Consider the following 27684-nt stretch of genomic DNA (forward strand, 5'->3'; position numbering starts at 1 on the left):
GAAACATCTGTTTCAAAATTTTATCCAGTTGCTTGAGTAACTATTTTTGGCGTAACGATGTAACATTTAGCTTAAAGTTTCTACCCTGGCTAAATTGGCATTTTGCATTGCCATTATATATTGTTTTCTCATTAATGAGTTACGAAAGAACTGTAGGTGGTACAGTGTACGTACATCTCTCCATTGTTTCTACACTGGTGACAGCGTGTGTTACCCACTAAGACACCACTTCTATGCATCTAATACTACATGCATATCTTACTATAATTCTATTGGTTCTACTATTGCCCAGACTAATGTGGTTAGTATTACATAGAGATATAGAGGCATTATAGTAATTTATGATATCTAATATATACAACTTATATTATCAGGTCAATCCAATTATAAGTCTAAACGCCTGAAGAACTTTCATAACGATCATTGCGACAGTGCATTCAGTTGTACAAGATTGTCTTCAGCCATATAGTACACACGATTATTTGAAATTTGCAACTTATTCGAAAACTTCTGAATCAGTGAATTCTAAATGTTATACATGTGTCTGCATCAAGTTATATTCCATAGACGTCCAATTCTTTATGTTCGTCTGCATTGTCTAGGCAACATTGAAACTATTTCTAATCCCATCATCACTCGCATTTTTTGTAATGTCATCAGACATACTGGAATATCATTAAACATAGAAGACTAAAAACATGTTGAAATAGAAGCCTAATAGTAAAGACCATAAGCCATTGAAATTGTATCAATTTAGCAGAATCCGATTACATAATGTAGTAGTAAATGGACTAATTATGATAATAATGATCGTGCTCAAACTTTACGACACATCATCTACGGTGGTCTCATTGTAAAGTGGTCTCACTGCAAGGTGGTCTCACTGTACGGTGGTCTCATTGTAAAGTGGTCTCACTGCAAGGTGGTCTCACTGTACGGTGGTCTCACTGTACGGTGGTCTCACTATACGGTGGTCTCACTGTACGGTGGTCTCACTATACGGTGGTCTCACTGTACGGTGGTCTCACTGTACGGTGGTCTCACTGCACGGTGGTGTCACTGTACGGTGGTCTCATTGTACGGTGGTCTCACTGTACGGTGGTGTCACTGTACGGTGGTCTCATTGTACGGTGGTCTCATTGTACGGTGGTGTCACTGTACGGTGGTCTCATTGTACGGTGGTCTCATTGTACGGTGGTCTCACTGTACGGTGGTGTCACTGTACGGTGGTCTCATTGTACGGTGGTCTCATTGTACGGTGGTGTCACTGTGCGGTGGTTTCACTGTACGGTGCAATAGTACCGCCATCCCTTGATGACCTTTACAGGTTGTGCTTAAAAGAAATAAGATAAACTTTTTAGACATTTCAACCATGAATGTTGAGGAAACCTTGAAAAAAATAGATATCTTCAAAAAAGAACTGCAAGAAAAATATAGACACTTACAGTCAGCTTTGATGGAGGTTATAGTATCTAGGTCTTTCTTCTTGCCTTCAATTTCCTAGAACACAATATCATCCGGATTAAAAGTTAGCTGATATACGAGAATAAATCAACCTGTACAAGTAATGGTTGGTGCAATGGCCTAGTTGGTACAGTGCTCGCCTTGCACACAGTAGGTCGTGAGTTCGAACCCCGACCGGGTCATACCAATGACTCTAAAAATGGTACATACTGCTTTCTCTGCTTAGCACTCAGCATTTGGGAAAGAGTATGGAAGTTAAACACACATCACTACCAGCGGACCAGCCCCCTGCTGTAGTGACTTGCACAAATGTGTGTGGCCCAAGGGCTATAGAAATGGAGATGGGCGCCACCCCTATGCGTCTTTTCAAGACTCCCGGGTCACTATAATAAGTAATGATCACTACAACGATACGTTGTATATTCACTATTATATTACTTCGTGTCCACACATTTCTGAATGGTATACGGCGTCATAATACATGATTGGTTCCTATGACACCCGAAAAAAAATACCGAGTGAGCGCCATGTGGAATTAATGGCACAGAGCTCACAAGTGGTGTATATGGAGTAATAATGACTGGGGTTTATGGCAAAATGGAGCCTTCTCATTGGTCAACGTCATTTGGTATATCATAATATGCTCATCAGTGACAAAGGTGTAGTTGATCATTACATCAAATTTCCTTTGAAAGTCTTCTTTGGTGTCGTCACAGAGTGTCAGGATGGCTTCCTTCAGACGACCCCACTCCCAATCCACTCTGCGGTTACCTGTTAGTAAAAGAAGAAAGAATACAAAATATATATATTTCTTTGTTTTTACATTAGGATATACAACAGAAGCGCTGTTGTCCACTCCATTCATTATCTTTGAAATATGATAACATGTATATACTGTCCCACGCTATTAGAATAGCATTATTATATTAAAATATTCAAAGGTACACACGATGCATTGGTATTACATAAGTAACTTATAAGTTACAGTTACTTAGTGACAAGCAACTGCTCGAGTAACTGTCACTTTGTGTATCTCTTACTACCTTGATGTCTAATCTTCATCGACGTATGCGTTGGTATTCTTCCCATGCATATATACATCACGAAAATACCAATCTTTGGAGAGAACCCTTTGGGAAAGTCATCCCTCTGAATTCTCCCAATCTAAAATCAGTAGAAAACAGAATATAAGGAGTACCACCTTGACACAACTATTATGAAACAAAGAAACGCTCCGGAGGATTATAAATCTTCTATATAGGGTATGAAATAGAGTGGACACATTCCTCAAGCTAACCGAAGGATCCATCCGTTGAGGCGTATGCAGTATAATATGACAGCACTGCCAAAGTCCACCACACTACCGAGGTTGGCTTGAGGTTGCCCACCACTATTTGCCTATTATATATTTTATGTATGATTGTAAAGTTTCTCTCGTGAGGAGTTAGAAAATGAGCGTACCAAGATCTTTGTTCAGTTCCAAACTTTCCATGTACAACTTCCTGGCTGCCTCATAGTCCTTCTTGTCGTGGTGGAATCTCCCTATTAGGTACACGGTATCTGCAATGTCCGGGTGTCTGAAACATGAAAATTGCAATGATTATATGGACAATAGAATAGAAACAACGTGATATATACACATGCCGAGTACCCGTACCCATTTTCTGCAAATCAGCTTAACGCTGCATGGTGATCAGGAATGTATACGAAGTTCTAGTTGTAAATGCAATATCACTATGTTACGTCGATGAAGGTTAGAAATCCAGGTGATTGACAAATACGATACAAAGTTACTCAAAGAACTGGATAGGTTTTGTGAACGGCCAGTTACTAACGAAAGATAATGGATACTGTCTGAAACAACTGGTCGTTTACAAAACGTATCCAGTTGCTTGAGTATACGTAACACTTGTATTGTGTATCACTTTGTTAGTTAATGATTAAGCAAAGGTTAATGTTGTATATGTCAATGTTAAAAGCAAAAATATCTCTCTTTTTCTCTCTATATATATTAGATAGATAGTGCCTTAGTGTGGGGTCGTGTGGCGTAATGGCAGAGCGTTCGGCTCAGAACCATGTGGTCCCGGGTTCAAGTCCTGTCATGTCAGCGATGTTGTGCCCTTGGGAAAGGCACTTTACACGACTTTCCTCGCTCCACCCAGGTGTGAATGGGTGCATAACTTCGGTTAGGGAAGGTCGCATTGAGGTCAATGGCGCCGAATGGCTGCCGACCGGACCCTCGCGACAGTTCAATAAAATGCAAGTGTGGAGCAAATATGTATTATGTGAACCCTGTAAACCCTGCATCAATTCAGCGATCAACAAGAAATGTTGCCATTGCACGGGTGATTTCTGATAAATAAAAAAACATTATTATAGATAGATATAGATATATATATACAAAACTATTATCACAAACATTACAGATATAGTACAAATAGAGTACATAAGCGGCCACTTGACATGACATGCACCCACCGATCGTAATTCTTTCTGAAGATGTCCAGCGCCTGCTTCCCTTGGCTGATAGCGTTGTCGTACTCCCGTTTGGCCTGGTAACAGCGAGCCATGTTGTAGTGTAGTAGTCCGCTGTTACTCTGTCCCTGTAAGATTACAGACAGTCGAGAAAATGATTCTGATGTAGACGTGGTTGTCATTTGTTATACAGGTTTTAGTTTGACGCGCATAAGTCGTTTCTTTTTCATTTTGCAAAACGATATTCACAGTTAGATTTCGTCAACAGCAAGGTCGTTAGGTATAGCACAATCTTTTCTTAACATTAAAAAAAGCTTTACAAGACATTTCACCTTGCGTATCTTATATAACCTGAATGCGTAACCTTCATCGACGTAAAGGTCCAGTTTATTGAAGTGCATAAGTATTTTTTTCTTTGATTCTGCTTAAAGCACCCTCCAAGAAGCAGGACCCCTATCGTTGGCTCGCTCGCGTAGGGGCCTGCTCTTTAGCCCCGGTAGACACGGTTCTGGTGACGTTACTGACAGTTACTCATCAATGAGTAATGAGCTATCCTTATCTGGCACAATTTGGCGATTAGTTTGTTCTGAACCTGAAGTAACGATGTGAGACGTAACCTGATTGGTTGATAGCTTCCCACCGTCCTTTGCGCTTTTGCTCTAGATGAGGTTTAGCAAACCCTCTGATTGGCTGAAGCTGTTTTGTTGGCGACGGCGCCAGAACCGTGTCTTCCGGGGCTAAAGAGCATGGGCCCTACGCGAGCGAGCTAACGAATCGAGTGATAGGGGTCCTACTTTTAGGAGGGTGGCATAAAGTTATTCACAGTTTTGATATCTTCAACATCAAGATCATTACACATTCAGAAAATGTGTATGTTAAAAATTATATTAAAGCTAAACATATGTGAACTTATTCAGATTTGATTGCATTGTGTAAATTATAGCAGAGTTTAAAGGAGCTAGGAGCAGAACTTTCCTCAGTTTTCATCCGTTTTTCCAGGTCCACCGCTTTGTCGAAGTACTCCAGCGCCTTGTCGAAGTTCTGTGAGCTGAGCGCCCATATGTTCTCTCTCGAGTAATACCAGCCCATGTCCAGGTACATGGTCCCCACGTTCATCAGGTAAGTAGGGCAGTCTATGTGCTGGTCAGAACCTGATAAAGACAGCATAATTAAGTCAGCAATAGGAGCCCCATCAGCCAATCGGATGACCCCATCAGCCAATCGGATGATCCCCGTCTGCTGTTTGCCTGGAACTTACGTTGACTCTTGACAGTAAGCGGCGACATGATTTGACAAAGATTGATAAAAACTTGCCGATAACATTTAGAAAACGCAGTATACACTGAAAAGCTACGGTCTATTGATATGCAAATCAAGGACACCGACATGGCGGCACATGTCCCCTTCATTGATATACAAAGGCTATTTTCGTGAGAGAGGTGTCAAACCTTTACGATTTATGCTGGGCTGAAACTTTATGACCACATCTATGATACAAATGAACGGCACACCTATTGCTCTTTGCACCATCTCATAAGCCTGCCTGTGCCTCTCCAGTCCTTGGTTGAGAATGTTCATGTAGCCCACCGGATCGCTTTGAAGTGTCCGGGCGTGGTGGTGGTGGGCATACCCCAGAGAGTTCACCGTCCTAGCGGTCATTATGTCATCTGTTAAGATCTAAAGTGTAAAGGGATATCCGAATATTAGTACGTTGTATTTACTCTTGACAGTATACCCTCAAGATAAAAGCATCCACAGAAAAAACAGTGTTTACATTGTCCAATACTACTTTCAAAAGGCATACTTCAGTGCCAGGTTGCGAATTAGATAGAAATATACGGTGGCCTAGAAAAGAATTATTTTTACCTACGAAAACAAAATTGTCATTATGGGCCACCGTACATTTTATGAGAAGCATGCATAGAACCTTGTGTTTCGAGGTTTGTGTATGTTTGTGTTTGTGTCAATGATGGCTCGTACCTCCGATTGAATCTCGAGGGCCTTCTGAAGTTGCTGCACATTTTCTTCATACTGCCCCAGCTGGCTGTAATACACGCCTGGAAGAGTACGGATACTTGGAATCAAACACAACTGAACATTTAGAGAAGACTTTAAGTGAAAGCGGATATGTAGTTTTCGGTTTGTTTGTTTGTCCTGGTGTGTTTTTGCTTTTAAGATAAATTCAAAATTGTTCTTTACCTTGTGGGTTTACTAATAATCTATCAGACGGGAACCCGGCAGCCTAGGGAGAGACTAGTAATAAAGGTTGATATTGATGTTGACATATAGAGGAATCGACCGATCCTGACTGTCTATCCTAATTAGCAGTTTTACAATGATAGCATGTCAATTAGAAGTTAAGACCAATAAGAGAGTGGCTACATGTCCATAAGATATTTGCATGTTAAGGTTTTGACAGAGGTGGGGTATGGGATTGGCGTATTGTTTGAAACATTTCTACATACCTTCTACGTAGTGATATCGCGCTAAGCTGAGCCGGACGGTGTCAGTCTCTCTGTTCGGCAGGGTCTGCAGGGTTTTGAACGCCTCGTCCAGGAACCTCCTAGCTGCCTGATAGCTCTGGTTCTGAAGGATGTTCTCAGCTAGCCAGCACATCATCTCTGCTGCGCACTGCCATTTTCCCTGAAATGAATCCAAAAGGGTCTCATATACAAGTGTCTAGGGATGTCCCTGTAGCTCAACTGGTAGCAACGTCATAGTTGAGCTCCTGGTTCCAATTAGCTGATAACTGGGAGACCCCGGTTCAATCCTGGGTCAGGACATCTCGGTCGGGGCTGCGCTCGTCTTCCAGAAGGTTAGTGAAATAGGGGTCTATTTTCATCAGGGTGCACCGATATCGACTTACAACAACCTTTGACCCATTGTCGACGTCACGCATGAAACAATTTACGCGTCCAGAGCGATTTGATTCAGTTAAAAACTGCGGTGAGTTACTTTTTCTAGTTGGAGAATAGTCTAAACTTTCCGTAATGTAATTTTTCAACAGCCGTACCTGCTCTTTTGCTGCGTTCATGCGGCTGTTGTAGAACCTGATCCGTTCGTCCACAGTCAGCATCTGCTCCAGTAACACCCCTACTGACGCCTGATGTTTTTCTTTTTTTTCCTTGTCTGACCCCTGATCGTTTTCTTTCTTTTTCTTTTCTGACGCTTGACCTTGATGTTTGGCACTTTCTGGCTCAGCCGGGTCCAGCCAGAACCGGTTATCACCTTCTTCATGTATGGTCCTAAACAATGCAACAAATGGTGTTTGTCAATAACAAACAAACAAACAAATAAAAAACAAAAAAACAGCGCATTTAAAAATGACTATCTAATCAAAACGTTTTTTTGCATGTGTGTTTGTTGTGCAGAGTGGAAGTCCCGTAGCCTGTCTGAAAGGCTGGCTGCTGCAAGAAATAGACAAGCCTGGAGACAGATCTCCATCTTCACTGCTACCTTGTCCCCCCAACGACCCGGAGGTCAAGGGACTAGGTGTGTAGGTGTGTTGTTGTTGTGCTTGCTTGTTTGTTTGTTTGTTTGTTTACTTAAGGCACAAACAAACAACAATTGTTTGACACTGCATTTTCAGATATCATTCAAGGTGACACACAACGGGATTACAAATATTTGCTTTATTCAAACACATGTCACCAATTCTTAAGTGTCTACATGCCTGTGTTTGCGTGTGTGTGAGTGTGTGCACATGTCTGTATGTGCATGTATGTATGTATGTGTGTGTGTGCATGTCCTTGTGTGCTTGTGCTTGTGTGTGTGTGTGTGTGTGTGTGTGTGTGTGTGTGTGTGTGTGTGTGTGTGTGTGTGCGCGCGCGCGCGCATGTCTGTCTGAGTGCTTGTGTTTGTATACGAAAGTGGGTACCTTTCACGAACGTCGGCGGTCTCCCCCACCACCAAGTGCAGAAACTGTGTGAAGTTTGCAGAGTCGTCGTCGTACTCTTTCAGCGCTCTTTCCAACTCTTTCTTCATCGTTTTGGCGACGTCACGCATGCGGCCTTCATAGTACTGTTGGTTGAAACAAGTGACAGAAGCCCTATTCATGAATATCCATGCTACTTTTCTAAGCGTAATCATGGTAGTCTGTATAACGCAAACTCCAGCTGTCCGGGGGTTTCTCTCCCCTCTCCGTGGGTGGATAGCCGTTACAGGCGGCGGGCGGACACGGGGCTTGGTTGAAACTAGGCTATAATCATGGCTGTACTATCTTTTCGCCGCTAGGTGGCGCTACGGGGAGAAGAATACGGTCACACACGTGACTTCGTCTACCTCTGCTCATAACTGGTGTATTTTGTATGGTGCAGATAGTGTCCTAAATCTAGCGTGTTTTTTTTTTCAAGTGTATGAGTTGACACATACTGTTGTTGATACTACAAAACATCCCAATGAATATTTGCTGAGAGAATTAACGCTTGAAACTTTGATTTGATCAAAACATTTGTCTATTTTTGATAATCAATTACACTCTATTACAACAGTCTATTCCAATTCTAATTGACCCTATCGGCATTGACACCTACATGCAAGTAGCTCTACATTTTTCAAAGGTAGCGTGCTTCTATTTGTGTTAAAAGGTGTTAAAGGTACCTTTTTAAAGCGGTATTCTGCTTTTTCGATTATCTGTCCGACGCCAAAGTCTTTGTCGACACGCAGGGAACACAGGAAGGTCCGGAGCAAATCGTGCATGTCGTACCGCGAAGGACCGCCAGGAGACGCACTGCAACGGTAAAAGGGAGACATTGTCGAAGTCTTTTACTGTGTGCACAATTTGGACAATTTCTGTTGCCACATATCAAACTGTTGATTGCTGTTGTCAGGTCATAATATCTTATTGTATAATTGTCTATTGATACATTACATTTTTCTGTTAACGCTGTTATCCTGAATTGAATACAGTATCAGCATTGTTTACAATTGACTGCAACATTTCCAATATGTGGACATCTGTACTGTAAAACCCCTAGACAATGTTCACAACTGACGTCTGCTATCCCTGACCTTGCCTATTGATAATAATGGTAGGGTATAGGCAAGTGATACCATCTTATAGATAAGCACATATTCTACATCAAAAGGGCCTAGTTACATCGATCGTACGATCGTCGCGCGGTCGCAAACTGAGTATAAATCATTTTTATATTCGTGCAAATGTCGTACAATGTTTAATCGTCTTGTTACAATGTTACGGAAAATATCGTCTTAGGTCCTTGTCAGTGGTTGGTTCTGTCACTGGTTCTTGTCAGTGGTTGGTTCTGTCACTGTCTACTAGAAAAGTCTTCGACATCAAAATGTACGGCCCTCTACGGCAAATGTGACGGCGACGTTAACTGCTGTTATATGATTCAGTCACATTTACACCGGTGCCCGTAAGGGAGGGGGGGGGGGGGGTCCCGCGCCCGGGACCCGAAGCCACAAATTTGCTCCGGCGGATTACCTAATACCGGATAGTACCTCTCGGTGTTGTAACGTTTAGCCTACAGCGTCTATTTATTACTGTGCCCCGAGATGATTTTAACTCCGACTTAACCCTATCCAGACTGGGCTTTTTTGGTATATCTGGGACTGGGGGGGGGGGCTGATTCGGCCCCCCCCCTCATAATTTCCGAACGGTATGATGTATCATCACCAAATTTGCAGGGAGTGATATTCACGTCAAGTTTTATCATTCCTGTAATTTTGGTGACGTTATGACGTAATATGACGTAATTATGACGTCATCGATGTGATTTTATTGGCTAAATAGGGAATTCCCGTAATATGTAAAGGTATTAAACAAAACGGTTTGTAATATTCATTTCAAGGTATGCAAAGGTATACAACGTCAATGGTAAGTACGTTGACGTCAAAATGACGCCATAGAGTGACGTCATGTGTTGTTAGCGATCCCTTGGGATCCGCCATCTTGGATCGGCCATTTTGAAATTTTCAAAAATCCTTTTTTTCCCCTTTTGACCCCAAAGGACACTGAAAATGGACTAGAAACTTTAATCTAAATGTTTCTCATAAAGAAAATGTCAGGTATTGACGATTTTAAAGGCAAAAAAGGCTGCTGATACCCGAAATAGTGATATAGTCCGCCATCTTGGATTTTGCCTGATTACGTCATCAAATTAGCATAAATTATGAATATTTAATTAGGAAAGTTACTTCTAATTACATATAATGTTATACATGTAGGAAAACTAGTGTAGTTGTGCAAGAAAATCTGAGAAATATCATTGTTTTCAAAAAATTGATGATTTTTGCATAAAATGCCTGTCAGAAACCCGTTGCCATGGCAACATGAAAAATAATAAACTTTAACCATTATTATAAAATTGTTGGCAACAAAATTTTAGGAAAAGTCACCAAGTTTGGTAGTCGTAGCATACATCGTTTGGCAGTAATACGATGTCAAAGTTGGTGCGGGCACTTTTAGCCCCCCCCCCCCCCCCCCCCCCCAGTCTGGATAGGGTTAAAAAAACATCCCGGGACCCGGCTGTGTCCAAAAATAACTTGGTAGCCGCAGAATGTCCCACAGGACCTTGTAGGGATCACGCCTGAAGGTGCTAAAAACAACAGCCCGTAAAATACCCGGCGGGCCTCTTTTTCCAACTGTGACTGTAGTACAATTTGATGAACTGACCTGATCAGATTACGCATCTTGAGCTCCATCAGGAGGAATCCAACCGTCTTGCCGCTGTCCAGAACCTCCTCGGCAGCCTCCTCAGTGAACGGTCCCGCAAACACGGAGATCTGCACCAGTACGTGTTGGAGACGCACAGGCAGGGACTGGTAGGCCTGCAGCATAAACTCACGGATCTCTTTGATATTCTATGACATAAAGAGAAAAAAACATTTAATCTGTCAGTTTTTAAAGGAATCACGGATCTCCTTTATATTCTTCAGAATAAAAACAAAAGATAAGAAATACATTTGCACCTGTAGTGTTTTGAGCCTATTGAGCATGTCTTCTGGCTTGACCGTGCCGTCACGAAGCTGACTGCAGACGACCTTGATCGCGATTGGCCAGTTCCCGCATCTAGGAAACAGGCGAACAGCATAACATCAATAGCTGTAAAAAAGCGAAACTATAGCAACTTAACATATTATAAGTGATTATAATCACCCGAACCTATTTTTGTGACTTAAATAACTGAGCGGGGTCAAAAATGACCCCAAAATATTTTGTTCGGTAAAATCTCCCTTTTCAGTTTTTTCGCTGATTGTTATCCATACATTGTTTCATCAATGTAAGAGGAATGTTTTGGAATCTTTAGATATGAATAATTCACGTTCATTATCATAATTTATGCAAAAAGATCAGAAGGACCATGGCCACGTCTTGAACTATTCCTATCTACACCGGGAGGGGATTTTTGAGGCCCACGCCAAATTTCATGTTGCATCACTAATGAACGGCTTACGCGAGAGCCACCAAACTTAGTGGTTTTCATAAAATGTCCTTGACAAAAATTTCTAATTGATAAAGTAAGTTCATCGTTTTTCGTGTTGCCATGGCAATGGGTTTTTGACAGGCATATTTTACAAAATCTGCTAATTTCAGTTCAAATAATGACGTTTCGAGGCTTTGTTGGTACGCCAAATGTATTTTCTTACATTGTTATCATCATATGTAATCCAATGTAACTTTTATGATTCAACATTGATATTTTATGCTGATTTGATGACGTCATCCGTCAAAATCCAAGATGGCGTCATCCGTCAGAATCCCATAAAATTGCGTCATAATGACGTCATAATATGTCATTACGACCTGAAAGTTATTATGGTAATACTAATTCACATGTGCATCATCCTCTAAAAATTTGGTGGTCATACAATAAGTAGTTCAGGAGTTACAGAGGGCAGGCCTCAAAAACAGCACATTATTTTTGCTGGGGTCAAAAATGACCCCAGCGGACTCAACACAGACTTTCCTATATAACGTCAACAGTATTGTGCCCATCTCCCTAGAAAATTATGGGAGGTTAGAAAAGATGTCTACTGACAAAGTCACGGAAGGAATTTCTTTTCAGATCAAATATGTTAAAATATCACGTCAAAATCCGCGCCTGGGGTAAAAAATGACCCCACTCGGGTGTTTGAGGGTTAACAAAATGTTAGATGATATGACGTCCCAAAACTATCTGTTGAGCCGAGTAAAATAAACTGTATACATCATGGCCTACATACATATTTTGTAACACAGACGGAGGCCGATATAGACTTCTAACCACCTTTGACCCGTTGCTGACGCCATACTTCAGAAAGGTGACGTACCCTTTGCAGCTGGGTTATCAGTTAAGTAGACCAGAGACAAATCGATGAATCGGACTCCTTGTATTGGAGTACAGTTAAATCAATTTTCATAAACATAGCGAAATATTTTGACACGTACCTGTCAGCCAAAACCTTGGCATCTTCGGGGGATATGACGTCCCTCCCCGCCAGTTTCTGCACCAACTCGACCCCTCCCTCCCGCAACACGTCCAGCTGGGACAGGATCAGATTTTTCAACGGGGATTCCTGTTCATGGGGAACGAGGTGGACTCGAGTGGTCACAAATACCTGGATCTGGAACAAATATGTCATAAAAAGGCGTTTATAGGACCAATATATGAAAAAAGAAACACACCTAAGATTACATTGAGTATCAGAAGGTAAAATTAACATTATATAAATGATCGAAAATGTGGAATATGTCGTCATATTGGTCTGTACCTGATTGTTACGTTGCTTTTCAATATTAGCCAAGGTCTCTAGGAATTGCTCCCTGGTATCTCTTTTCTCTAGCAGTCCGTCTGCGTTGTCCAACATGATCACAGCCTCTGTAACAAAAATATTATGTAAAACATAAAGCATTGTATTTTCTGCGAGGAATTTGGTTTTCTTTCATTTTACCATAAGGATGCACAATATATCATGTTTTGATAAGCTAAAGGTGACTTGCATGTCTGATAAATCATTATCATGATTTGCCGATTGTCAATGAAAAAAGATGTCAAACGGTGCGCATAAATGTATCCTCTATGATTACTTTAAGGTTTGTAAAAATAATACCAAAATATCATACTGTTGTCTGACTGATTGCAACTCAAAGCCTTGTTTTTTCTCTCACCTTGTTCACTGTAGCTGCTGATAGTGTCGTACACCCTTTCTGGCTCGCAGAAACTCAATGGGTAGCCAAACTCTCGCATAATCTTCAGATGCACATTTTCCACGCTCATCACCTATAACATGAAATACACTGTCTCTCAACTCTTCTGTAGCAAGGAGAAAACAGGAAAACATGTGGTAATATGAGAGACGCCCCCTCTGTAAACCGTTAAGAGTAAATAAAGGAACCGATCCCAGAATCTGCCAGCTCAGTTGTACCAGGCAACAAGGAAATGTACATATCTCCTTTTTTTATACACTGGTGGCAGCGGTGAGCCACTTGTTCTAGTTGTTTTCTGACACAATAGTTTAAAACGTCATGGACATTTTAAAGGTGAACATCTGATTTTCTGTGTGAGTTGTGAGAATAGTATACCTCTCGCAGGTCAATAAAGATTTCCTCCCTCTCTTGTCGTGCGCATGCGTGATGTGCAAAGGTAGTTTTTCCAACCCCACCGAGGCCGGTAATACTGACCACCTGTAGACAAGCGATTAAAAAACGAACATCTGCAGTTCCTACAGTAGCCGTTAGTCCTTTGTTAGCTTGTACGTACGGAGCAAAAATTATGGTTTCCGATCTATAAAAAAACGTTATAGTTTCAAAACATGGAGTAGCATCGTTTTCTCAATGTACTTAATGTATGATCGATCTTACGCTACTTTTCTTATCTAATTAGAGCACAAAAAGCATATGAAACAACATAGCAAGCTGTAACAGTGTGTATGATTAAGTTACCAGCTGTCTTATATCCCAAGCAGTAGTAAGAGTTCTTCCCTGCAAAGTGTAAAGACTGTTCCCTCAAGGCATTGCCAAAAATGAATTCCCTAGGGAATGCGTGCAAGCGATTTCTAGAATATCTGGCAACTCAATCGCAGTACTATACTAAAGACGTTGCCAAAAAGAGTAAAGGAGTTTTAGTTGAACCAAACCTTCACATGTTCCTGTCGGTCGGCTTTGATTTTCTCTAGTAGATTTTTCATGTCACCATCCCGCCCCACCAGGTCAAGGGTCACGTGGTCTCGCTGAAGATTCTCCTCGTTTTCTAACTGGACTTTGTAAGCCTCTATGTCCTCCTGTAGTGCAATAATTATCGTCAAGTATTTCTCGGCACCATGTCCTCCTGTAGTACAATACCTATCGTAAAGTATTTCTCGGCACCCTGAGCTTCCGTAGTATTTGTTTTATGACATATTACTTTATTAAATGTTATAGACATCAGATTTTATGCTTAAAGACCCCAGGGCTCAGTAAAGACAGATAAGAAATTAAAGTATGGCTACACATAAAGACGTTAGCTTAAATGACACCAAGCCCAAAAATAAAGTAATGACAATGGCTTGCGATATAGTTTGATACATTAGCTGGCAGTTTTATGCACAGTTCAACAGAGCCCCAACCCATACTGGATTCCTAGACTGCAAGAATGAGGAGGAGAATGTGCAATGCGATGATAAAGAGCAACTAACGAGGGAGAGAAAAGTCACATCCCTCGTTTTGCTAATTTCAAACGTACCTTGAAGTACACCCTGTGGAAATTTTCCGTCGCCTCCAGCAGCTGAAGGATGTATTCAAGTCTATCTTCATCATTGTCTCCGAGGCGATTTTCTAAGTAATAAGATGTCAACATCATGGTATGTTGAGTGTTTTCTTCCAAGATACTTTTGCTTTAGGCTAATTGAATTCGGTGAATGGAGCCGAATGTAATGGACCGATCCCAAAGCCACGCCTCCTGTTCTATTTCGAGCACCTCCGTCAAAAACAGGGCTTGACGGACCAAAATTGGACGCCGCGGCTTGGTTGTGAATAATGCCTCTGACTTTGGTTTAGCTTTTGAGGCTCTGAAACCCTTTCAGAGCTGACCAAATAAGAATGCAATAGCTTCTTTGTTGCTGGTTGTATCCACCGAGTAAGAGTTGTTTGAGGAGGGGGGTAGACGTAGTTGCGATAATAGCGTTATGTTTTCGGCCAATGTTGAAGCGGTAGGCGCCGCGTAGCATTACCTTGTCGGTGGGCATCAGCGCCCGGTTTTTGACAAGCAGTCGATGCACGTGTAAAACAGGGTTTGTATTTCTGTGACAGGGTTCCCACTGTATTGGCTGCATGCCATAACAGCTGCATGATATTTTGTATCTAAGAATTAAAATGCCCACTTTTACTTCCCTGTTAACTTTCAAATTAACCAGTTTCACACGCCAGTAACGGAAGAGGCAAAACTCTTCGCTAGCGGACGTTGTAGTAGTTGGCATGTGGTACAAGCTTCCTCTCCTTGAGTGCCCGAGCTGTTTTATTTTTAAAAATTCGTTTTTGTCTTGAGCATGCGCGCAGCCAATACAGTGGAAAACCTGTCACAGATATACGTTATCTGCCTTACACGTACCATTTCTGCCCCACCAGCGCTGTTTTTGACGGAGGTGTTCAAATAGAACAGGGGGTTCTATGGGTCTTCTATACGTTCGATATGGTGTTCGACAGGATCGGTCTATTGAACAGTCTTGACTTTAAGTTTCGAAAGTCGAGAAGCACCGGTCTGCACACACACACACACACACACACACACACACACACACACACACACACACACACACACACACACTAACACACTAACACACACACACTAACACACATATATGTATACACACACACAGACACAGACACACACTCACACTATTACATAAACGCTCACAACCTTACAAATGCACAAATAAACACACATACCCTCTCTCTCACTCTCATTTACTCACTCACCGACTCACTCACTCACTCACCTACTCACTCACTCACTCACTCATAGTGGCACACACACAGACTCACACACACGCGCGCGCACGTACAAGCATACACATAGACACACAAATCGACATATGTACAGACATGAACGAATTTCCAACGTGTACTGGCATTTATCTATGCAGAAAAGAAACAGCTATCTTTGTAAACGTGTGTCAAATAACATTCATCTAATTGCGTTTATCAGTTTATTCGAAGCAAAATTCTTGTTTCATATAAGATGAAACAACAAGATAGAAGTTTCTGATTGTTAAAGAATTGCAACAAAAGTAGTTGATACCTTCTTCCAATTGCAAGAATACCTCCAGAGCAGAAGCACAGTTTCTGTACCTTTCTCTTCTCTCCTCGTTTTGAGTATCCCACAATAGGGATTTTATAGTCTAGAAAATAATTGATTATTGATAACATTGAATGAAGGGCAAAAATAAAATCACACAAGGAAGAGCATCATCCATATGCATACAAATGTTCAACAGAACCCAACTTCATATTCAAATATCCATTTATCTATATCCAAATAGATAGCTAACCAAACATATTAGAAGTGATCGTTACTGAGAGAGAAATTATCTGTAATAAAAGCAGCTCGACTATAACACATAGCAATCGAGAACCAGCTAATAGCGAAGGAAGTGACATATCTATAAAAAAAGCAAGGTCGTAATTTTAGTTCAATTCAGGGAGGCATACTTAGTATATTCACTTCACTCGTACATTCACTTCGCTCCTTGGACAAGCTGGCATCAAATATTCATTCTTTATCACCGAGCTACATGTATCTCGTTGCATGTTTGGTATGGGCAGACAATATTTACCTTAGACTTTATCCTTTGATAATCGAAAGACTTACCCAGTTTTCAAAACTTACCTCAAGGTCTCCATCCTCCATAGACAGGGAGATCTTCTGCAGAAGTTTACGGTAGGGTGCTACCAGTGGTATCAGCCGGGGCTTCAGTGCGTTCCGCTTGGAGCGACGCGGTGTCGGTGCCGGTGGTGGCATCGTCTTTCGGCACAATATGGATAATATGGATAACGAATTATAAACCTGAGATGGGAGATGGTGAAATAATATTCCCGGGTATAAAGACTTCATTTTCAGTATATTTGGTATGCTGTACACTACAAATTACCATATACATGATGTGTTTCTATTGCGGAAGAATGACTTTCAGGTATAGAAATTTAAAAAGAAAAGAAAAAGAAGAAGAAAATGACTTTTGATTTCCGTGAAATATTAAAACAACTGGTCCAAATTTATCACATACATGCATATATACACACATAGTGCACATTGATTAAGTTTTGATAGCTCATTGCCCGGCTCTTCTTGTTAATACTTTATGCAATTCATATACGGACGGCTGGGTGGCATCTCCAATATTGATCAAGCTTGCGATATGTACGAGCGACAGGCCTGGCATGAGTTGATGGCAGTTCAGGTCACTAGCTGACCAGCTGTACGCAGTGTACGAGGCACCTGTAGCGGGTATCACTGAACCGTGAATGTCATGCATCTGCACGGTGAGATACCGGGTTTTCAAACAAATGTACTGATGCATTTTTGAATGGCAAAATCTCAACGGTCGTAAATATACACAATACAGTGACAATTGTTAAAAGTCAAAGGTGTTCACAACGACTTTGACTCTATTAAACAAATGTAATGATACTGTAACTTGACGACCTTCGCTTTCAGCGATAGGTAACTTTAGATGTATTGTGTTTATCTACTGAACCGTTGCAACTTGCAAGTGAGGTATTTGTAACGTTATAACGTTTATTTTCATAGGGTGAGGGCTTAAACACTGTAAACCTGGAATGTTCTGTGTCTTTGAGACCCGTTTAAGTAACATATAATGTAATTTAATATACTGTATTTAGCTCTTTGTGTAATAATATACAATAAGATCATTGTCGTCGTGATCAAAATGAAGACTAAAATGTTGATACAGGTGGGCTCTTTTTCGTCAGAGGGCTAGATATATTCTTATCTACCCGACAGTGATAGATATTTGCCAATTAGATTTTAACAATATAATGGTTGATACGGTTATGTTATGGATAACATTTACCAGGCAATTACATACTCAAGGTAGTTCAAGGTAAGCCAGTCTATAAATTGAGATAGATTATCTTATTTGTATATTCATTCATTAAGTACACATATCAATTAAAACAATACAGTTTTATAACAGTCTGGCATGCTGAAAGTATATACAGTAAGAAAAGTGATACTATAAGCATACAAACATTGTGACAGTGCTGACTGAAACATACAAAGAGAAACGGTCATGTCAAATCTACCTGTCAAAAAATACGTCGTATTTTACTGAATTTGCCGTACGCGTACTCACCTTTCTGAGTAAGGACCTAATTAAGGCCAATTAAACAAGTGTTCTTCAAAATTGAACCATTGCATCAGCAGAAACCCTTACCTTATCATTCAAGAGTTCGATCTTGTCTGCTATCCAACTTTTAGCGGTCTGTCCCGAACCCGGAAGAAAATTCTGTCACCAGGATTTCATACACACACTTGAGTTTAGGCGGGAAATTGTTCCGAAGTCGTAAATGATATGCTGCCTCTCATTTGTCAGAGAGCCGAGTGAATGAGAACAATAGGCACCTGGCAGCCAATGGCAGGTGTTTTTACAACACTTGAACTTTGCTCACAGGGCCAGTAGCATGCCGGGAAGGTGTGCAAGTAAATGGCGCGAAAAGGTCACTTCATTGTTGTTTTCCACGTCAATAAGTGTATATTTATTTGCACTGGCTTTTCAATAACAAGTTAGATTTATGTGGTTTTGGACCGGTGTACTGACTTAAAACGCAGTATTCATAAAAGGGGGACCACCCTAAATAGTAACGTGTACAATACCATTCCAAAAATAAAAGCTGATACAAATTCTTGAGTATGGACTAGTCCAAAATGGATATATTCGATGAGAAGATTAGCCATATACGTGGTACGATATTTAGTGCACGTAGACTACATGGGTGGCGTTTATCTCAATAGCCGCCATAAACTCTTTGAAACGTCAATGACCGAGCCTTTTAAGCCAAAGTCTTGTGAAACCAAATCGTCCCAGAAACAAGTGCCACTAGCTCGTTTGTTCAAACAGTGCCTAGTGTAACATAGGACAACAAGTTTCCTTGCTGTTTCAGTAGCACGGTATATTTTTTACAGGGATTCCTCAAACATGGGACCCCTATTTTACGCCCCTTCCTTTAAAATACTGGTGCAGCCCCAACCAAGATGGCCACTAGCAGCCTCTGTAATTGATCGAATGACTTCTATAATGGTACTTGGATAGTCAGAACTTTTAAAGATACAAAGTCAATACACTCATGCGCTAGTAGTTTAACTTTCAGTATTGCATGCAAGGAGCAATTTGATATAAAATCAAAGTAAAGTTAGATATGTCTATTTCGTATTAACATGTTTTTGTATTTTCTACGGGTAGATTTGATCTTAAAGTTTGATTGACATCTGCCCTTCGAATCTTGATTGACAGCTTGTTATAACGCCAACGAATGGACATGAGAAACTTGTTTATAGAAACTTCAAAACTGATTTTACTTATCAGAAAGATAGATCACACGATAGATTTGGATGGTCGAATATCGAAAAAAAATTAAAATATGCATTGTATTTTTTTGTCCGTCGAACAGCTCAATAATGAGTATCTTTGATTACAATTCACAATAATGATGACATTTTTACCGTAGATGCTCATGTAATAGCACATATAACCAATATGACATAGTCATGAGATTTAGTCAATTTTTGCATAATTTGCATGACTCAATAAAGATAATGCATCGTCTGGAACGCAAAAAAGATGAGGATGCCGTAATAGTCAGGGTTACGCAACATTTTTATACTATTTATCCACAAATGATATGCTTACGTGACGTTTTCACCTAAACTTCAAGAAGATTTATTTTGTTCACGTGACCAGGTGGGAAACCCCTTCACCAAGGTCCAACCGCAAGCGCATTGATACAAAAATTTCTCCTAGATTCTTCATTTTTACAGATTCTTTACTTGTTTTGTTAAATATTTATATCCATATAAATTTATATTATATTATTTGGTGATTTTATGTCACAAACGTTAATGTGACGCAGGAGATTTGAAGAAATATTTGGACTATTTTGTGACGGCGGCCATTAGGTTTGTGATCCGGTCGCACATAAACAGAAGAGGGCAAGCTCAGCGCAGACAAAGGCTAGCTGTTGTATTGCGGTGGAACTCCGTCGTATATTTTACAAAACTGTGCCGTCAAACAGTGATATTCCACGGAAATATACATTTCGGTGAGTATTATGCCTTCTTTACGCTTGAATTTAAGTGGTTTATGCTTGAAATTCGTTGTAGAAAATCGAACATAACTGGTAACATCTGTAACGTTATATGCAAAGAAGAGCCTGTCTGGCCGCCATGATTTTTCCGTCGTCAAAAAATTTCTGTCATCTTGAAGATTTCCTGAATTTTCCCCGCCCACTGAATCGCTCCGGTTCATATTCTCCAGGCACTAGCATTTACATGAATTTAACGGTGTATTTACGGTCATTTAGTAGGTAAAACTGCTTTTCTGTAAGTAGAATTTGGTGGTCTTTGTGTACGAATTTTGATGTTTTTTTCCACAACAGCTAAGGAACGAGGGCGTTCGGTGCGGTCTGCTAACCACGAATATTCTACAAATTTGCGCTTCCGGGGCCAAACCTAACTCATAAAATCTATTTTCATAAGGATATTCTAGTAGAGAAAACTGTAAAGCAAACGCTATTGTTTTTACACTCCGTTGCGTAAAGTAATTATGCTGTTTTTTGTAAGCTGGTGACCTCGTTCTTACGTGAGTGGGAGGGGGGTGGCCACGTCATACCTTGTTGTTTACCAAGTGTTGGTTTACGCCTAACAAAAAGGCGTTTCAAACATATTGTTCAGTTCTTTTAGTCAAGAAAAGAAGCACTTATTTATCAAATTCAATGACAAAATTGGTGAGGTTTTTTTTTAATTGAAGAGGTCTTGGACATTTTTTTCGTCGTGGCCTTGCAAATTTATGTATGTTCACAGGATGTTGCCCAATGTTTTTTCTCTGCTTTGATTGACAGCCATGAGTTAATTGGATTAGAAACTCATAACTTGATTGATGGGTCGATATATCTAGTTTTTCCCAACCTTGTGAGAGCCAAATTTTTGTTTTTTATATTGAAGATAATACAATGTTGTGGTTAAAGCTAAAGTAAAAGAAGATACCTTTCGTATTACAGATAATATTTGACAAGTTCAAAACTTTATCCAGTTGCTTGAGTAATTATTTTTGGCGTCAAGTACAATTGAGATTAGAAAACAATAAGGACTGATTTTAGCAACAATAACAGCAACACAGTAATTTACATAAAGGCTTATTGTGTGTAAAAGCAACAAAGAAAGCATGGGGACATGAAAGAAATCCTCACGAGGCTTAAGAAAAATGAACTGTCAATATGGAAAATAATTCTTTGAGGAAAGACAATTATTAATTTGAAACTTTGAAACTTTATTCTTCAAGTGCAACATCGCAAACTCTGTGTCTGAATTGTGTTGCCTTCTTACAGTGGTTTGTAAAAACGTTTACATTCATACTTCTTAAAATTGTAAAATTTACATATATAGCGGGAGATAAATTAATGGCTTTCAGCATTATGTAAACGTAAAGAATAAAGGATTGGAAAACATGGAAGAAAGCAGTTCGATCTGAAAATTTTCATGGTCTTGAAATGTTGCCTTGAAAATTGAAATTTCAAGTATTTTGCAAATCTTGTCCAAAAAACGTCTGTCTTGTCTGTTTACTGTAAGTTTTTAAATTTTTGTGGTAGTATTATTTTTGAAGTGACCTTTGATGATCAGACCCAGGAATATGCATTTCCATTGTATTACTACTGTACCATGGAATCGTTTCATCCACGGAAATGTAATGAAAACCTCTTTTCCCCTTCTATGGCAAGATCAAATCCTGTGAGAATAGATTAATAAATAGTACTGGTAACTAGAGTTGAACAAATTAACACCCCCACATATCAGCAACATGTAAACTGAACCAAAAAGATGAAAATCAGTTTGAAAAGGTAAAAAGCATTGACAAGATAAAAAGCGTTGTCAGTGGCTTTTTCATCTTCTTTGAAACCTAACCATTCATGCGTGATTCCTTACAAAGATGTGTACGCCTTTGAGATTTGCGTAAATGTCAATCTAAAAGGATTTCCGCTACATAAAGGTGATCCTTGTACTTTGAAGACCACAGCTAATCAGCGAATGGGGAATTGAAGGTAGTGCAGCTAAATGTCAAGCAAACCAAAACTTACGACCTCATTCTTTATTGAATTTAGAACTGGATATTCGTTCATAAATGATGTACAACTAAACACAACCTTTATCTTGCACATGTACTATACAGGTCTAAACATGTGTCTAAACCCCTGGACCTGCGCATGTAGTTGTCTCTAATTTCTAAATATGGCATTCAGTTACGCAATACAACCATATGGTGGTCCCAATGAAAATACTACATAAGCTAGAACACATTGCCCAGTAGCGGGCTTGGAATGAGGCTGATGCAAAGTACACTATGTTATGTCATGCCCACCTGAAATAAACACACATTTCAATGCGGAATGCGCTAGAAGTTCTGACATCCAAATCCGCCGTGAATATTGATTAAATTTCATCAGGTTGGCGAATGACTGAATAGCAAGGTTCTTTTATTCACAACCAAGTATTTTACAAGAGCCGACGTTTCATCAGGGCAATATTCCAAATCTGCTATTCAAATTTTTAACGTCATTGGCGCAAGTAGCGCACTCAAAGCGCGTATGAATTGTTTGAATTGAACTAGGGAAGTTCGGGCAGTACCGTAAAATATGGATGATCACCCATTATATCAAATGTTATTATATTTACAAATCACAATTTAGCTTTTAGTTTATTTTTGCAGAGCCTAATAACTACCAAAAACATGTACATATGCATATATACTTACACAGGAATGTGTACCTAAACGTAATATGGGGTACATGTACCGGTACAGAGGTTTAGGTACAGGTTTGGACCTGTACTGTACCTGAATAATCTGACTAAGTAACCTTTGGCTTTTAGAAACATGAACAAATCCAAACAGTTCATTGAATTTTTATGCTTGAACCCATGCTTTTGAGTTTATCTCTAAACTGAGCTGATGTTTTCAACAAACATTTAATCTTTTTACAGGGCTAAATTTTCATCTTTTTGGTAGGAATTTTCAGTGACAAAATGAGCAAAACAGTGTAATTCTATTCAATACAGTACCGGTACATTGATGGTCTGGTATTTTGAACCTGTGCCTAAATGATTTTGATGGAAGTGGGTATTGTTAATAAGATTATGGATAGTCTTTATGGATTCATATGGCGTTGTGTTGGCATATAACGGTTAGGGTGTATGCCCTAGAACCCAGATGTCCTGACATTCCACCAATGAAGTGTCCCTGGGAAAGGCTCTTACACGACTTTCCTCACTTCACTTGGGTGGAAATGAGTACCTGGCTTCGGTTAAGGACGTTCCTCAGATAAGACGTTAAATGGAGGTCCCATGTTTGAGAAGAGCCATATAATACCTCAAGGACCCACCATACTTCAAAACCTGCAGTTCAATGGCCGCATTTGTGGCAAGTGTTGTTTTGATGTCACCTGAGGTGGTGTTGAATCTTATAAATGGCAGCCGATTAAAACAGCGACTTAGCCCCACCAATTGTAAGCTCCTCGCAACTCAGTCCCTGGCCCTGAAGAGATAGTAGTCAGCCCAACCCCAAAAAATAAAAATGTGTTTGTATAACTACAAGCTCAAATTTCTAAAGGGTTACAGGGTTCTCCACAGAAAGTAACACCCCAGGGCCCAGGCCCTATCCTGGTTAAAGGAAAGCTACACAAAAAATTGAAAAGCCTACTGAAACATGTTTGACATATCCCAAAGTCAAGTTCTTAAAGTTGTTTCACATAAGTCTGTCCTAGCTCTGGGATATTCCACTGTTTGCAACTTATGCCGTGCTGACGCCTTCTCACCTGATGATTGAATTATATGTATGACGTCAGTTTTCTAAATTTCCCAAACAAAATGAATAATGCTTTTCAAACTGACTTTTGTGAGGATGGAGGTCGAGGAACTTTCTGCCAAATTTGAGGGAACTGACGAGTTATTGGGCTTTGAATTCTGAAAGTTCCTCGAAATCCATCTTCAGGAAAGCCAGTTTGAAAAGCATTCATTCCGTTTGGAAAAATTTAGAACACTGACATCCTATAATTCAATCATAAGGTGAGAAGGCGACAGCATGGCATAAGTTGCAAACGGAACCATGACGGACTTTAGTGAGACATATAAGGATTTGACTTTGAGGTATATTTAACATAGTATAGTACGATTTTCAATCAGCATAGGGGTCCTTATAATTATCACAGCATAGGGGCCTCTATGCTCAGACTACATCATGTATGCTGGCGACGACACTGTACTTAAAGCAAACCTTTTGCTGTGTTCCAGGATTGTTTAGTGTACGTACATGTGCAGACAACTCCGCGACATGAGAGGACCAGTAGAAACGCAGGCAAGAGAGGAGGTTCCGGAGCAGGAACCCGGGTTTGAGGAGTTCCTATGGATGGAAAATGAGGAGGACTATGATAGACAGGTATGTGATGAGATTAGGATGTTTTGAAAGTTCCATGTGATGGGAGAGGGGGTTAGCTGACCTGAGTCCCGAGGCCATCACTGCAATGTCTACTGATCGGCGGATGTGGAGAGGTCGTGTGATCGGCTGCTACGCGACCGACCGATGATGATGTTATGTCCCTAAAAATTTGGCCTAAGCACACTAAGCTACCGGTTACCCCTTAGGCCATACTGATTTGATTATTTGGATGACATTTTTTTGGCACCCTAAAACTGATGTGAGCGTGCAAATGTACATTGTAAATGTGAGCCTTGCAGTACATTGTGCTATCAGGCAGTATCACTTATTGAAAAAGCATTACGCTTCATTTCAAGCATATTAACCTTTTGAGTTTGACCTAATCAAAAAAATAGGTGTATATGCACTTCAGTGCTCGCAAAATTGGAGGTATGCCTCTAATTTTTGCCCTTGGTTGTACCAAGATATTTATGTGGGTTACTTGCTTTAACTTACGTGTAAGGCATCATTGTGCACTAGCATACAGTATATTCTTGACATTGATTTGTCAGCAAAATTGAAACTGGCTACAGAATTTCGGTTCATCATAATTGTTTAAGGCCTGAAACATGGCATACATGTTCTTTATTTTGTGCATCCAATTTTTTCCGGTGCACCTAGGTTTTTAGGTCAGGTACACCAGTACACCTACTGTAATTCTTGTTTCTTTCACTGTAACTTTATGTTCACTGTCTTCGCAGTCACCTGTGTACCGTGTACATATCACCCCAAAAACACCTGTTATTATTTGTAATTCCCTCTCACATCTGTTCTTTAAATCATTTGCCGCTACCGCTAAGTTAAAGTTCAGTGAAAATGTCCATTTTCCTTACACTGTGAAATTTTGCTCCCGTGACGATACAGTAAATAACAGTATTCTGAAAATGAAGTTCGAGCCTGGTCTAATCTTACCTTCCATGGTTTCTTGCCCAGGTTCTGCAGGAGTTGTGGGAGGAAGACTTCTTGGAGCAGTGTTTCCAGGAGATGATGCACGAAGAGGAGGCCAGAGTCTGTCCTGGCTGGCAGGATGAGCAGCAGGCACCGCAGCAGCAGCAGCAGGCACGTGGACAACAGCAGCAGGCACGTGGACAGCAGCAGCAGCAGGCACGTGGACCTGTCCAGCAGTACCGGTACCCAGGGTAAGAACAAAAATTACACTACCAGCTTTTAGCCAGGGTTATAGACAGAGTGCCCCAAAATTCGGGGTTGGGATTATGTATGTTTGATTACCAAGGAAACGGGGGTGTCCCCTGGGTGTCCCCAGTAAAAGGTGGGCGTCTGATTTTCTGTTTTCTAAGTCTAGAAGATGTCCTTACGTCCTTTAGCTTAGAGCTTGCTTTCAGGGCTTGAAATAGTTTTTTTCTGCATACAGATGCAGATAATGTGCAGAATAAGGGAAAGTAGATTTGATTGTATTGATGAATGTGGTAACTGTTATGACACCATTTCCGTTTTTTATTTAGCATTTCACAAGGCTATTTCATAGCTCGTGCAGTAGGCCAGCCTATTGCGTATGTACATAGACTAGTGCAGGTTATATGTACTAGTAGGTGCAGGTAGGCATAAGAAATACAATGTTGCACAGCTCAACTGGCCACTTAACCATCTTTCAGTTGAGTAATCGCCCGAAGTATGCTTAAGTCGAGATTGGGTCAGAGTCACACAGTCCTTGTAGCAACATGTTAACAGGAAACAGGCATTCAGAAGTTTGCCCCCCATTAAATACTGGCCTATTGATGTTTTGGCATTGTCCCCCCCAACGACCCGGAGGTCAAGGGACTAGGTAGGTAGGTAGGTATAACTATAAGACATACTGAGAGTCAGTGTACCATGCATTGTACCTTGGTCCCCAAGTTTCAATACAATTAGAATTTCCCCACGCCTTGAGGTTTGATTCACATTGTGTCCTGTCCATTTTCCCAGTGGTAGTGTTTCCCAGCCCTGTGTGGCAGTGAACGGTGTGCACCCCCCTGTCAACGGAGTGTGCTTACAGATGGAGCAGCTGCAGCTGGCGGAGGGACAGCAGCCAAAACCAGAGGTTCGGAGCTCAAAATTGTCTTGTTTTGCGTAACACCCCCTTTCCAATAGAGGCTGCAAAAACTGAGTGACCAAAGATTTGACACATCGCTCAATGACTTTCATGGATAAAGAACACATTTTTTTTATTATTGTTGAGTCATTCAAAATTTGAAATCTAGATTTACACAAATCGAATTCTGGTCACTGTATGTTCGCTCAGCTATCACCATCTAGTTGAAAAGGGGCCTAGTTGAAAAGAAGGAGTCAAGTAGAATGGTATATGGAGTTGTGCATAGTAATGAACTCATCTGCATAGATGCTAATTTGCATGATATGTGTTCAACTTTGAGTGTTACCTAGACTTTTTGCAGTCTTCCTCTGCACATTTGATGTCCATATCATTATGTAATGAAAAACAAATGCCAGATTCTTTATTATAAGCATATATAATCTTTTGCGCACTCAGATTTATAGCTAAGTTTATGGACATTATTTGTATGAATTCATGGCTTGTGAATTTAGGAAATACTAGTCATCAATGGCAAACAAATTGTCATGCATATATGTTTTTGACAGCAAAGCATTTGGCAAAGTTAAGTTAGTACTAGTGTGTGTGTTTTCAATTCTGATGAAGTCATGTCTCTTGTAGCATACTGTTTGCTTTGTCTTATATTTACTTATTTATTTATTCGTATTGTGTTGTAATCTTTTCCAGGTCGCAACGAGCACCCTGAACCCAAACGCACCAGAGTTCGTTCCCAAGTTTCGTAGCTAGATGCCGAGAGTCGCAAAGAAAAACCTTTCCACTTTGTTATATGTGCGGAGAAATGCCTTTCACTTAAACCACCAACCCTTGCACCCCTATCTTTTGAAGTTGACTGTCCTGAAAAGACAAGCTACCTTGGTTTTATTACAGGGTATTGTTCATGATGTAATCCATTTCATCCGTTGTTCAGCTAGAATGTAACGTTAACCCCAACATACAAAAAGTCTAAGAACATCTGTGGCATCTGTAACTTTTAGCTTGCTATAGCTATTTGTCTCCACTAT

At 40.4% G+C, this 27684-nt stretch overlaps 3 protein-coding genes across 3 annotated transcripts; 1 reads left to right on the forward strand and 2 right to left on the reverse strand.

Moving 5' to 3' along the window:
- Positions 1-893: 893 nt before the first annotated feature.
- LOC136431491 (uncharacterized) lies at positions 894-4063 on the reverse strand. Its single transcript, XM_066422882.1, has 5 exons — positions 3943-4063; positions 2926-3041; positions 2141-2235; positions 1446-1500; positions 894-1333 (listed from the first exon to the last, which is right to left on the reverse strand). Exons 1-5 carry the CDS (start codon positions 4032-4034, stop codon positions 1281-1283), a joined length of 411 nt encoding a protein of 136 aa, XP_066278979.1. The 5' UTR covers positions 4035-4063; the 3' UTR covers positions 894-1280.
- Positions 4064-4848: 785 nt separating this feature from the next.
- LOC136429571 (uncharacterized) lies at positions 4849-10753 on the reverse strand. The gene is made up of 8 exons (XM_066419405.1): positions 10577-10753; positions 8539-8668; positions 7817-7959; positions 6953-7184; positions 6405-6582; positions 5920-5996; positions 5451-5616; positions 4849-5090 (listed from the first exon to the last, which is right to left on the reverse strand). Exons 1-8 carry the CDS (start codon positions 10738-10740, stop codon positions 4849-4851), a joined length of 1332 nt encoding a protein of 443 aa, XP_066275502.1. The 5' UTR covers positions 10741-10753.
- Positions 10754-20079: 9326 nt separating this feature from the next.
- LOC136431492 (polyadenylate-binding protein-interacting protein 2B-like) lies at positions 20080-27588 on the forward strand. The gene is made up of 5 exons (XM_066422883.1): positions 20080-20194; positions 24432-24576; positions 25549-25754; positions 26539-26653; positions 27350-27588. Exons 2-5 carry the CDS (start codon positions 24451-24453, stop codon positions 27407-27409), a joined length of 507 nt encoding a protein of 168 aa, XP_066278980.1. The 5' UTR covers positions 20080-20194; positions 24432-24450; the 3' UTR covers positions 27410-27588.
- The last annotated feature ends 96 nt before the right edge of the window (positions 27589-27684 follow it).

The sequence above is a fragment of the Branchiostoma lanceolatum genome, chromosome 3, assembly GCF_035083965.1.
Source record: "Branchiostoma lanceolatum isolate klBraLanc5 chromosome 3, klBraLanc5.hap2, whole genome shotgun sequence".
Lineage (NCBI taxonomy): Eukaryota > Metazoa > Chordata > Leptocardii > Amphioxiformes > Branchiostomatidae > Branchiostoma > Branchiostoma lanceolatum.